The sequence below is a fragment of the Pipra filicauda genome, unplaced genomic scaffold (assembly GCF_003945595.2).
Source record: "Pipra filicauda isolate LSUMZ 115617 unplaced genomic scaffold, ASM394559v2 scaffold353_size752799_pilon, whole genome shotgun sequence".
In the NCBI taxonomy this organism is placed as follows: Eukaryota; Metazoa; Chordata; class Aves; order Passeriformes; family Pipridae; genus Pipra; species Pipra filicauda.
In genome coordinates, this window is record NW_024104480.1 from 211,360 (window position 1) to 225,427 (window position 14,068).

Genomic DNA, 14,068 nt, shown 5'->3' on the forward strand with positions numbered 1-14,068 from the left:
GGTCTCTGGCTGTACAGTGGGGCTTGTGCCGGTAGTGGACGCAGCCGTCAGCTGCCACAGAGCTGGCGGCTTCTACAAATCATCATCGCCGTTCTCTCTTGATGTGTTTCATCTCCAGGAGACGACGCTGCCGGCCCTGCGGGGTCCCAGGAGCCGCCTCTCCGGGGTCCAGGGGCGGGCAGTGGCGGGGGGGCCCGCGGCTCACCTGAGGCGGTGGCGGCGGTGGCCCCGCCTCTCCCCGCCGTGTCTTTAAAGCCCTCCTCCTTCTCCTCGCCCTCTCTTCATCCCTCCATCTCTGTCTCGCCTTTGCCGCTCGCAGCCGCCGGGCTCTGCCTCGCCCGCCTCCCCTCCCCACCCTCCCCATCCCTGCCGCCAGCCATGGCCGACATGAAGACTGGCATCTTCGCCAAGAACGTCCAGAAACGCCTCAACCGCGCTCAGGAGAAGGTGCGCTCCGGGCCGGGGGAACTGCTGGGGAGGGGCGCAGAGGGAAAAAGGGAGCGGCGGCAGTGCCGGGGGTCCGCGAAGCCTTGCAGCCCCGCTCGCCCCCAGCGCCCGCCGCTGCGGCTCCCCGTGCCCGCGCCCGCCGGGGCGCCGAGCTGCCGCCGGGGCCGGGCACGGGGCCGCCGGCGCTGTTATGTAACCGGCCCATTTCACCGCCCGGCCGCTATCCCCGGCCCCGCCGGCCGGTCGCTCCCCGCCCGCGGCGCTGCGGGCGCTGCCGGTGGCCACTTGCCGCAGGCCCGAAGCAGTCGTCGCTCCCTTGCCCTTCAGGAGGCGCGGGGCTGCCCGCGGGAGTGGCTGCGCATCGCACCGCACCGCGGCGGGGTGGCCGCGCTGTCTCCCCGGCCCGCGCCGGGAAGCGCGGGCTCGGCTCGCCTCGCCTCACCGCCCGCCGCCCGCCCTCCTAAGAGGATTGCTTTTCCTTTAATATCCACGCCGGTTCATCCCCAGCTGCGGCGATCTCGCCCAGCAGCCCCGCCAGCGGCCGCCCGGGGTGACAGGCACCGCTGTGTGACAGGAGCCCGGGGGGGCTGGCACGGCCCGCGCCTTCCTCAGCGGCTGCCGCGGTTTTGGGGAGCTTCTCGGGATGTCACGGGGCTGATCGAAATGTTCTGCGGCTGATGATGTGTATTGCTTAGGAAGACGGTGCCGGTTCTGGTGTTGCTGTAGCCTGGAAATGAACAACGGGCAAAGTCGGGGAGAATTTGCAGAAACTCCTGACCAGAGATGCGGGCCTTGCTGGCCACTGTTTGTTTTGTTCATCTTCATTAATGAAAGCCGATAGGTATGGATGTTCTACACGAATAGCTCCTGTGTAGCTGTTGGGTGTCTCAAAACAAGACCACAGATGCAGATATTAAACATAGCAGAAAAGCATTTCTGTATGCTATATATAGCAGCTGTGTCTGCTGTTAGTACAGTTTGCAATAAAGCTGTTCCCAGCATGAATTTTGGAGACATGGTTGTCAGCAAGCATTGCAAGTCATCTCTTTTGAGGGCTAATAAAACCCCTCTAGCATATATCGTGTGTTGTAGTACACCCTAGGTAATAGGGCTCTGGAGAATTAAGAGAGGTTATTTTATGACCATATTTCTTCTACTTCACTGCCTATAAATCCTCACCTTTTTGCCACACATTGAATTTTGTGGAGCTCTAATGGCATAAAATTTGCAACAATTAATATGTAGAAAAGTCTTGTACATAATCATGTTAGTCTTTAAGAATCCAGTAGTTTAGGCTGTTGCAGGCTAGTGATTAATTTTCTGTTTGAATTACTCCTGTCTAATTCATGAGGACTTTTCAATACCAAAGACATGATCCATTTCCATTCTTGCAGGTTTTGACTACAACTGTTTTTGAGTAAAACACATAATACACTCTTTAGTAGTTTGGAAAGATCCGATGACTTTATGGTGTGAGTTGATCCGGGTTAGTAGTTGAAGCCTAAAAATGCTGATAATTTCCATGTGTCTTTGTCAGTGCTGCTGTGATTAACCATCTGGAAAAGCACTGGTGCAAGTCTTAATAATCATATGTACTGGTTCCAGCTGTGACTGTTCAAATGTGGGAGGTCCTGCTCACAGAAATGGATGGGCATACCAAAGAGAAGACCTTAATCTGAGTACCTGAGGTACCTGGTACCTGGCAAAGACTGCTGGTTCACCAGCCCCAGGGTAGCTGCCTCAAGCCCAACAAGTGCCTTGGGTGCGAACGGGGGATGCTGGTAGGCTCTGACAGATGGGCTGCTCTACCTTCATGTTGATGATCAGCCATGGTAACAAGGGGAGAACTTGTCTGGTTTGATGTGCATGTGTTGCAGTCAGACATCTGGCAATTTTGGCCTCATTTGGCATCTGTGGTGGTAATTTCTTATGTCAGTTCCTTTTTTACAGGGTTATTTACAAGCTGCTAGAGGCTCGACACAGAGTAGGTCATAGTACCAGTGGCCTGATACTGAATAGGTCACAGTACTATGTAGCTCTGTATCCTTGCCTCCTTCATCCTGGCATGCACGTGTAGTTATTGCCATGAGCTGTGCACATCTTGCTCTCTCATGCCTACATTTCTGGTTAGCTTTGAGTTCCTTTATGGTTATACAACATAAAATCCTTCATTATTTTTGCTAAAACTTTACTTTAAAAAAAACCCAACAAACAAATGGGAATGATAGAGAATGATTGGGGTTTGTTTGTTTTGGGTACTTGATGGCAAGTAAATTGTATCTAGGAGTTGAAAATCTATGATTCCAGATGGTATGAATAGGATGGTATCGTGACAGGTGTGTAATATCACACTGGCTTAAAGAGATTTTTTTTTATACATTCTGAATTGTTTTATCTTGTTTATCTTGTTGTTTATATTGGCTTTGGGCACTTTCAGTTTTCTTAATGTATCCTTATAGTTCAATGTTTTTATTAAGCATTTATCCATAACTTTCTATTTGTTATTGATGCAATGTATGTTTTAAAAACACGGAGTGGCTCTAAAACATGGACCTTTATTTATGGAAACTATTTTTCTATTGATGCTATCATTACTTCCAGTTCCTTACAGTCCAGAAGAAATTCTAGTTACATGGTGTAGGTTGCATGTGCCCATAGTGTGCCTAGTCACTCTTTATATGACAAAAGCTAAATAACTGGAAAATATTGAGCAAATCTGTCTGTCTTGTCTTAGAAGTGTTAAATCGGAGAGTTGTGCAAAATTATTTCCATACATCATTCAGGTGTTGGTTTTTGTGGTAGCACGTGCCCTGGCACCCTGATTTTGAATCATTGAGTGTCCCACTAGTCTTCACTGCATTTCTTCAATGACTTGTCCTCCAAAATTCAGGAAGTGTGGACATACTGAGCTTGCAGCATCTGCTGGAAACTGCCAACAGTCAGCTGAAGAATCTGGATTAAAGTTTTAAAAGCTCCAGATCAATTTAGGAGCCTACATCCCAGCCATAAAACTAAATGAAATGCCAATGTGTTTAAAGGGCTGTTTAAAATGAAACCAGAAAAGATGTATTGGTAACCAAGGCTGGCCAAGTCGATTCTGAAAACAAAATTACTTGGATGAAAAGGCTGAGTTTGTATCCCTAGGTCCCTCTGCAAATTTCAGTTTAAGCTGATAACCCAATATGTAGCACTACTTATCTCCTTGTGCTCTCTTCTATATCCCAACAACTCTAATAGAATAGAATAGTTCAGCTGGAAGAGGCCTACAGTAATCATCTCGTCCCACTGCCTGACCATTTCAGGGCCAACCAAAAGTTAAAGCATGGCTTTAAGGGCGCTGTCCAAATGTTTCTTCAACACTGACAGGCATTGGGGGTGGTGCATTGGCCACCTCTCTAGGAAGTCTGTTCCAGGGTTTGACCACCCTCTGAGTAAAGAAATGTTTCCTCATGGCAAGTCTGAACTTCCCCTGATGGATGCAGCTTTAAGCCATTCCCATGTGTCCTGGCACTGGGTACCAGGGAGAAGCGCACAACAGCTTTCCAGTTCCCCTCCTCAAGGAGCTGTAGGGAGCAGGGAGGTCACCCCTCAGCCTTCCTCCTCTCCAAACCAGACAAACCCAGTACCCTCAGCCTCTCCTCAGAGCCCATTCCTGCCAGCCCCTTCCCCAGCTCTGGTGCCCTCCTCGGGACACATTCAAGTACCTTCACACCCTTTTTAAATGATGGGGCCCAGAACTACACACGCTACTCAAGGTGAGACTGCACCAGCACTAAGTACAGGGGGACAACCACCTCTCTTGGCTGGCTGGTGATGCTGTGTTTGATGCACCCCAGGATGTGGTTTGTCCCCTTGGCTGTCAGGGCACACACTGCTGACTCCTGCTGAGCCTCCTGCCAACCAGCACTCCCAGGGACTCCTCTGCAGGGCTGCTCTCCTGCCACTCCTCTCCCAGTTTAGCCTCACGTCCAGCATTATTCCATCCCAGGTATGGAACCTGGCATTTATTCTTGTTCAGTTTCATGTCGTTGGTGATTTCCCAATGCTATCCAGATCCCTTTGCAAGGCTTCATGTCCCATGGGAGAGTCAGTAGCACCTCCCAGTTGAGTATCATCACCAAACTTACTACCTGTGCATTCAACTGCATCCTCCAGATCACTGATAAAAAGACTGAACAGAACTGGCTGTAGAATTGAGCCCTGAGGAACAGCAGCAGTAACTGGTCACCTGACAGATACTTCCCTGTTCACTACAACTCTTTGAGCCCTGCCCTTCAGCCAATTCTTCACCCAGTGCACTGTGTAGCAGCTCATTGCACTGTTGGACAACTTATCCAGAAGGGTGCTGGGAAGAACAGTATCAAAAGCCTTTCTAAAACCCAGAAAAACTACATCTACCATCTTCCCTTCATCCAGGCAGGTGACCTTATTGTAGAAGGTTATTAAATTAAACAGGACTTTCCCTTTGTGAACCCACGTTAACCATGCCTCCATTGTTCTTTAAATGTCTTTCAGAAGAATCTGGTATGATTTTCTCCATATTTTTTTCCAGGAACCGTTAGACTAACAGGTGTGTAGTTTCCTTGGTCTTCTCTCGTGCCCTTCTTGTAAACGGATGTAACATTGGCTAACTTCCAGTTGGTGGGGCCTCCCAAGACCTTTGGTAGATGACTGAGTGGTCCTGCTGTAACATCTGCTAACTCCAGTACTCTGGGATAAATCCCATCAGGCCCAATGGACTTAGTAACATTCAGTTGATACAACTGGTTCCTTACAATTTCAGTGTCCACAAATGGAAAGTTAGTGTTCCTGCAGTCATGGTCCTCTGAAAACCCAAGGTAGCATCATGGATATTAACTCCGTCACACAGAGGGGACCGCTATTATGGGTGGTTTCTGGGCTACTGGGTTGATTTCCTCCATGGCCTGAGAGAAAAGTAACAGCACAAGTTTTGTTCTTGGAAGCTAAGTGTGAGAGGCTGTGTCAGGGATGCTCAGTAGCTTTGCCCAGTGCATGGCAACCAAGGGCAGGGTCAGCACCCTGGGCACAGGACTTTCTTGGGGCCAGGACCCCAAAGGCCTTCCTCCGAAGGATGCTGTGTGGAGTGCTGGTGAGTGGGGAAGTGGCAGGCAGGGCTGCACATGGGGGATTCTCTCACCCTCATGTCACAGTGTTACCACCCTGCAATGCAGCAGTGCTCTGGGGGCAGGATAAAAGGGAACATACTCCCATGTCCCACTGTCAAAGCTGGCATGGAGCCAGCCCATAGACATCCAAGAGGAAGTCCTCGAAGAGCCAGTGGAATTACTTGGAAGGAGGAAAACTGGAAGCAAGGCCAGCTGTCAGTGGCACTCAGCCTTTGGGAAACAGATATATAGCCCTCAGATAAGGAGAAGAACCACCAACCCCTGGAGGTGTCTGAGGCTGTCAGGCCTCTTCAGATGGATAACTGTAGTAAGTTCAAGTGGATACCTTCCTGAGGAGCACTGCAGAGCTTGCTGTCCTCAGCCTCTGTGGAACCAGGGGCAGCTGCTGTAAGTAGGGGTATACAGAGATGTTGCCAGCTGTCCTAGGGCTTTGTAGCACCCACCGGTACCCTGCCAGGTGCAGAAAGGATTCTAGACCCTCAGGTTGATCAGGCTGAGGACATTTGGCCACTCTCAGAAACCCCTGAGATAACTCCAGGTTGAGGGAGATAGGGCTTAGGCTTAAGGTTGAACTCAATGATCTCAGAGGTCTTTTCCAACCTAGTTGATTCTGTGATATCCTGGAAGGTGTGACCAGCCTGTGGGACAGGAGACAGGTCTTGCTGATATGCTCAGGGCAGCGGATGGCTGACACTATGATCAGGAAGGAGTTTTCCCCCAGGCAGATTGATGCTGGTCCCCAAGGTTTTTTTACCTTCCTCTGCAGCATTGAGCATGACCACTTGTCAGGGCTCTCCAGTCCCTTTTGGGTGGGTTGCTGCCTGCTGCTCATGCACCACGAAGATGGCCTGTCGTGCCCTGTAGATGAGGGGAGGAAGGCTTTTTTTCCCTGCCATGGTGGGCTGCAAGTGTCTTAGGGAGTTTTTTACCTTCCTCTGCAGCCTGGAGCACAGCCTATTGCCAGGGCTCCTTCGGGCCATTTTGGCCAGGTGCTGACTACTCCTGCACCGTGAAGATGGCCCTCGTGCCCCTCATCCAGAGGTAGGAAGCTTTCTAGGCTCCCAGGATGGGCCCCAAGTGTGGTCCCTGGATGTTGCTTCTTGTCCTTTGTAGCACTGAGCACAGCCCCTTGTCAGGGCTCCTCTGGGCCCCTGCAGCTTGGTTCTTCTTACCTGCTGCCCTCACACCTCCAAGGCACCACTCGTGCCCTGTTTCTCTCTGACCTCTTGCCCATTGTAAGCTTGGAGTGGGAGCGAGCTCTGCTCTTCCCTTGGCTCCATTTCCCCAGGGGTTCTTGCCTGTGCAAAACAGCCTGTGCTTGGAAGGACTCTAGGCTTGCTGCCCCATCCAGAGCTGCCACTTTTCAGCTCTCCCTGCCTGCAACACAAGCACAGGGCAGGCACAAGAATGCTTTTCATGCATCCCTAGCCAAGAAGCACAGCAACAAAGCAAGTTTTGGAAGGCAAAATTGTGCCTGTCGTTGATACGTGTCATACACTGGAAAATACCTCACAGTACTACATACTCTTCTTCTGACCTATATTCCTGCTGCTGCTTTTTGTGTCTCTTGTGTTTGCCAGACTGCAGAGGATGTATTTTCAAGCTAAACTAAGAAATGCATCAACCTGCTTCTGGCTACACGTGCATGTTGTGTTAGTGCTTGTGAGCATCAACTCTGAAACAGATGGAGAAAATAAAAATTAAAATATCATGTTTCCAGCTGTAACCTGTGTGTTATGTGTCCTTGTAAATGTTTTTGCAGCTGAAAACCCGCTGTCGTGTCAGACTCATTTGACTCATGCTAAGTACAGGAAATAGAACAGTTATGCTATGTTACACCCAGAGTTCTGCACAACAAGCTATGACCCAGGTCTGAGGGCTCCATCCCAGAGAGCTGCTCTCTGCAGTACAGGTCCCAGACCAATCCAGGAGACAGGGATAGGAAGGGGCACACTGCCAGCATGACTCAGGCAGGCACTGAAGACCCCATGCTGAGCTGGAATATGTCCACTGGCCCCTTGGCAGGAGCTGGTGGGGGTGGGCATCCCAGGGGAGTCCAGTGGCAGCCTCTGAGGCCTGTGAGCACTCCCAGGACCCTGACAGAGAAAGACTTGCACTGCTCATGTGCTGTCCTTTAGATACTGATGGTTGACCACTTTGGAGACGGAGTGTTGGGCCACAGGGACCTTTTCACTGATGTGCTGTTGTTCGTAGACTATTTTGTTTTAGTATGTTTTTCCGAGGGAAACAGCTCAGGCATCTCAAAAAATGAGCACAAAGAGAGGAAAAACAATCCATGGGAAAATGAACAGGTATTGCTCAACTGTAAGACAATTTGCATTTAGATGAGAAACATATCCTACATCAGACTGAGGTTTTGATCTTTGAGCCTTGCTAATGTCAGGAATGGTGGGTTTTGCCATCCTGTGAAAACTCATCTCAGATGGATAAACTCAGTAGACTTTCGAAAACCACGTCGCGCTTGGTTTTTGCAAATTTGTGCAGATGGTCCCATTGTCTTGAGGTGATCCAGAGCTCCCGCCTCCCTCAGAAGACCCATGCCTCGTTCCCACAAGGTGACAGAGCCAATGCCTAGCCTGGGAGATGGTTATGGGTATTTACTGCCTTCTGCTAGTGCAGGGCTGGAAAGAAAAGTCATCAGAGATTTCCTCAGCATGTACTAGAAGAGAAAGAAGCAGGTAGGAAGAAGAATATATTTGAGTAGAATAGAATAGTTCAGCTAAAAGAGACCTACAATGATCTGGTCCCACTGCCTGACCACGTCAGGGCTGACCAAAAGTTAAAGCATGGCTTTAAGGGCACTGTCCGAGTGCCTCTTCAACACTGACAGATGACATACATGGGTCATTGACCACCTCTCCAGTAGGTCTGTTCCAGGGTTTGACCACCTTCTCATAATAAACCCAGCTGCTGCTGTCACAATGCTTCTGAAACTCTGTTCCAGTAAGGCTTATTCCTGGGCCTTTCTTGTGTAGCTCTTGAAAATCCAACTAATGCATTTTTTTATGTTTAACTTCTAAGTCAGCAGTATATTTGGTTTCATCTGAAAGTTAAACTGTAAGTACTCCAATTTATGAGAACTTTTTAGATGTAACTAGGGTTTAAAATGTTGTAAAGGAGGAGATTCCCTAAAGGGAAAAAGTAAACTTCTGTCTGGGAGGGAATTTTGTGATTTTATACAGGTCATGTTTTGTAACTGATGATGTCTGCTCTGAGGTAGGAGATAGGTATGTGCAAGAATATACTTGTGAAAGGCATGTTACATACATTACACCTGTGCTGACCTGTTTGCAATGTGATGATATGGTTCTAGCAACCTCGGGTTCATAAAAGCAAATTACTGTCTAATGATTTAAAACTGACCCCACAGATATTACAAAATCCATTACGCTGAAGTCATTACAGTATTATAACAGACCTCAGTATTTGAGGCCCTGCTGGTGCAAGCACACACAATGATGTGGCAACTTCATCTCTGAAGAGCTAATTCTTAATCTCTGAGTTTACAAACAAAACCAATTACAAGACAATAATTTCTCATGTGAATGGTATGGTCTAAACTATGCAGATCAGAATTTTCTAGCTTCAGGTGTCAGTGTAATGAAAACTTGAATTTTGTTTTTTAATTTTTTTTTTTTTAATAGAAACTGTAGAAAAGGAGTGCAAGTGGCCGTCTGACCCTTTTTCCAAATGAAAGGAGAATCAACTGTACTTAAAATTATATGTTAGGAGTGATTTTTCTAGCCAGCCTTTTTAAGTTTATAATGGTGGAGATTTTGCAGCTTCCCTAAATTGATCTATACCTGTGTTTAGGCATCTCTGGTCAGAAAGTTCTCTTCTCATTGAATATAAAATATTTTTTTTTTTTTGCAGTTCAAGTCCCTTGTTCCCTTTTCTAGCTTTCCTCGTTGTAGAGGAATGTTTTCTTTCTTCTTGCCTCAAAATTTATAAGTGGTTTTCCTCTATTGTCAGCATTCCCTGTGATCTAACTGGAGTTATTACATGACCCTCCCAATTTGGCCAAACTCTTAGTAAAAAGTAGCTCTTATTAAAATATTGATTGCTTTCAATTATTTTAGTTTTTAATGTACACATTAAAAGATAAAGGTAGATTCTGGTTGTCCGGGTGCGAAGCGTGGGAAAAAAAAGGGGGAGAGAAAAGCCCCAGGGCTCCTTCCTTTTACATTCTTATATGGTATTTTCCCTGCTTCATAAAGAAAGATCATCTGTCTCTCCTGTTCCAGTTTCCCCCCCCATATGCAATATTAACCATGATCCTGTAAGTTACTATGTAATACACTCTTCCTCATTGTCACTTAGCTTCCACAGGTCAAGAAAGTGCTGTTTCTTAAGTTTTATGGGGAACCAGCTCTGTGTTCACTTATCAAAGCATTATTAGTATCAAAGTGGCCTCCTCCTCTGTGCCTGCTTGACAATTTTATCTTTTCTCTTTTATTCTTTCCTATTTCCTTTTTAGTTCTTGAACACACGTCCCTTCCTCTGCTCTTCTCTTTACACTTCACTTAGACTCTGTCTTTAAAATAAAATAATTCTTTAAAAAATCTACTGTTAATTTGTTAGGTTTGGGTCTGGACTGCTTTCTTCACTACATCTTGGCCCTTTAGAAGATCATCTGTTTTGCATTGTCGTATTTTCTAAACCCTAATGTTTCTGACTCAAGGACTGCCCCATGCTGGCTGTCAGTGAAGCTGTCATCAGTGGTCTGCAGCCACTCCGCAGTGAATACCACCTTCCTGTTGTGGCACAATTAAGACTGTGACTTCATAGTGGAGAGATGTTGGGGTGGTGATAACCTCTGTGTGTGGAAAATACAGGAATTCATGGTCTGGACTGATCACCAATGCCTGCCTCCTCGATTAGGATGTACTGCTGGACCCTGGTGCAACCAGCTTTGTAGACAGTGAGGGTAAGAGAGCAGTGAATTAGGGCAGGAAAGGAGAATACAGAGTGACTTTCACCTCAGTGGCCCAAGTTTTATGCACTGGCTAGGAGGAACTGTGAAGAAAACTGCCCATCTGTCATATCAGAATATTTCAGTGGGGATAAATGGCAGAGAAAAGCAGGGTAAGTATGAAGTGGGGGTGAGCATGGAGGGGAGATCAGCATGCCTGTGTCCACCCTTCCTGCAGCACGGTTGTCCAGGCTGTGGGGAGCCTCTCTTACTGGCTTGCCAAGTAGTAAAAGCAGGTGTGGGATGGCAGACAGTATACTGAGTTTGGGAGAAAATGAAAATAAAGAGTGAAAGATGCCGTTTAACAGTTTTTTTTGCGTACATGAAGAGGACCATAGCTCCTTGAACTCGCCTGAAGATGTCAGAGGGATTTTTTCACCTGCCTAAAATATAGCCAGAGGGATGCACCCCTACCAAAACCTCTGATCAGGCAAAAGTCACTACCCGCTATGCCAGTCCACTCATTTACCTCGAGGACTGCAGAGTGTGGTGAGAAGGAGTAGCAGATGGCTCTGCTGCTTCACCATGGAGGGCATTTTCCCTAGGGAACTGTCATTTGCTTTAGTTCACTGAGCTCTGCTGCAAAGTCAACTACTTGGAGCCTACAAGAGGGACAAGAGGGCATAGTCTTAAGCTGTGCCAGGGGAGGTTTAGGTGGAATATTGGGAAGACATTTTTTACAGGGAGAGTTATCAGGCATTGGAATGGGCTGCCCAGGGAGGTGGTGGATGTTTTTAAGATGAGACTGGATGTGGCACTTAGTGCCATGGTCTAGTAACCGCAGCAGTGTTGGATCAAGGGTTGGACTTGATAATCTTGGAGGTCTTTTCCAACCCAGTTGATTCTATCATTCTATGATAGTCTACAATCCAAAGTGTTTCCAATGCTGTGTCACTCTTCCCTAAATGTTCTGCAGCATCAACCTCACTGCTGTGCATCACTGAATCTTTACTGTTCTCAAATGCAAAATTTTTTATTCCAGATTTAGTGAGTAGCTAGTTAGTTAATAGTTGCCAGAATCACAAACCAGTGACCAGCTTGGAAAAGCAATTGTGTCATTTTGTTGTTTTGAGTCTTTGCTAGTTGGAGTTTACTAATCTGAAGCAGAGGGTATGGTACAATTTAGGCCTGTGTTAGATGCACGCAACACATTACTTGATGCTTATTCTTTCCCTTCCTCTCTTGTATGTCTAACCAAACAAGTTGTTGCAGACATAATCAGGAAAGACATTTAGAAAATTATTTGACTTCTATTACTTCATAGGTGAACCTAACTGCACACATCAGAGGTTTAAAAATCAGTACTCAGCCTCCAAACGTTGTAGGCTATCAAAGAATACTGAATGTTTGTTTTGTTTTATTTGTCTCCTGTTGTGCATGAGAGGAGGGACAGATGGTACGGCTGGAAAGGGCTCTATTCCCTCAGGGTCTGCAGGGCTGACCAAGGTCCTCCCTGTGTATGGAAAAGCTGGGAATAAAGTGACAGCACCCCACATAGTCAGTCTAAGTAACTGAGAAAAACTGAAAGACAGGAAAGGAGAAACGGAGAGCAAAATTGCCTGGCAATTAAGACAACAGTGCGAGAAGTGCAAATGTGAAAGCTGAAGGAGCCTGCAATGGGATGCATTCATTAGCTATGTTTTTACTAGGAGATTCAGCTGAGTCCACAGGAACTTCACCCAAATGGTAGCCTTAGGATTTAGTCCAGCAGTGCTGTCACTCCAGATTCAGTGAAGTCAAGGTGCTGTATGTATCCCAGGGCTTTTGAACTTACTCCTGCTCTCTGTTCTTGTACTAAAAAAAACCCCTCCTATGAAATTTGTGCTTCCAGGGTCTGAAAAACCTGTTTCAGAGAAGGCAAACCTCACTGATGTTTTGCAGAGCTGAAGAGGGTTTTATTCTTAACACCACCCTGGCATCATGTTTTCCTGTAGCATCAATCGAAGAACATATTTGTTGCATAGTGCCAACATCTTTTATGCAAAGTTTCATAGTAGGGTAAAAATAAATAGTAATTCAGAAGGTGGCTGAGAATCTAGATTGATTTGACAGCCAAGCTGAGAAGCAAATCAGGAAGAAATTTCGGCAACCCTTAGATGACAAACGCATGCTATTTGAAGGGCATCTTAACTCCTAAATGAGTCACTCCTCCCAGAGTCATGACTGGCAACATGGGACGATGGGGAGGAACCAGCTTTGTCAAATATGGTTCAAATATGGACTGAAAAATATTTTGGATCAAGAACACGTGTTTACAGACTGCAGGATGAATACAAACTTGAATACAGTGTGTTTTTCTTAGTGTTTCAACTCGGATTGTGCTGTTCAGTTCTGGTTTCTATAGTGAGGGCTGGTTTCTATAGGCAGCGTTTATCTGGAAAAAAAGTAAAAAGACTGGTCCCCATCCTACCAAAGGCTTATCATGAAGTATGCTGATTAATAGTGGTGCTCAGTAGCATCTGTTGGTGGGATTGAAGTAGTCATATAAACTCTTCTCTGACTCAAAGAAGGATATTTTTTACACTCTCTTATACAGAAAGATTCCTTACTTGCATGAAAGCAGTCACAGATCAAGCAAATTTGATTATGCATTAATGCATCTTAGAATTTTTTTCACATTTAATGAATCTAAAAAAAAAAAGGCAATGTGAAGTCATTCTCAAATGTAAAGCACTTCTGTCTTTCTGAAACTCAGAGTATTTTCAGATTTTCTTCAGAGAAGGTGCTATCATTACATGTTGAAAAAAAAATACCCAAACACTTTCGGAGAATTGTGCTGGATCCCCATTTTTTGGTTTTTTTTTAAGTCTTAAAAAAAAAGTGGAAATAGGAGACAGGTGGGGGAAGGCTTTCTAAAAGTGTCACAAACTCATTTCCACTCTAAGATATGTATACCAACAGGTTATGTCTACATCTAAACCAGCTTTAGCTATACTAGTACTGAGCAGGATGTTGCTGATCACAGCAAAATTACTTGTTGAACTACTAAAACATGTTAAAAATAGAACAAGTTTCACCCAAGGTTTTTAGCTCTAAGACTTCCAAAAGAACTCAGTTCTCACTGGCTTCCTCATTTAATTTCAAGTTGTTGGTAACTCAGTTCCTCATTCACAAACATGCCTTTCTGCACTGCTAGCACCTGTTTAATTGTGGTGTGAAGGGTTTCCACCTTGTACCCCTCAGTTATCTAGAAATTATGACTCTGGGGAGACTCAAAGAGTACAGTTTTAGGTTACTTTGGCAAAACATGTTGTGTTCTTTGCATTCTCATCTCCGTCCAGTGTCTCCTCTACCAAAGCAGAAGCTCTCCAAGCCTTCATTTGGTGTAGCATGAGGTGAGGTCTCACCTGAAGGATGTAAAGTCCCATACCTGAACAGGATGTATCTCTCTGCATTGCAGGAGAGAGGGATTGCATTTTTATTCACCCAGATCTGCATCTTAAACACAGCCTGGTCCTTACAGTATTAGCAAAATAAACTG

General features: G+C 46.2%; 1 protein-coding gene across 1 annotated transcript in view; it reads left to right on the forward strand.

Moving 5' to 3' along the window:
* The first annotated feature begins 272 nt into the window (after nucleotides 1-272).
* Nucleotides 273-14,068, forward strand: part of AMPH (amphiphysin) — a 115,936-nt gene continuing 102,140 nt past the window's right edge. Inside the window, exon 1 of the mRNA XM_027744397.2 lies at nucleotides 273-447. Within this exon, the coding sequence (XP_027600198.1) occupies nucleotides 379-447 (69 nt within the window). The 5' untranslated portion in view covers nucleotides 273-378. The remainder of the gene's footprint in view (nucleotides 448-14,068) is intronic.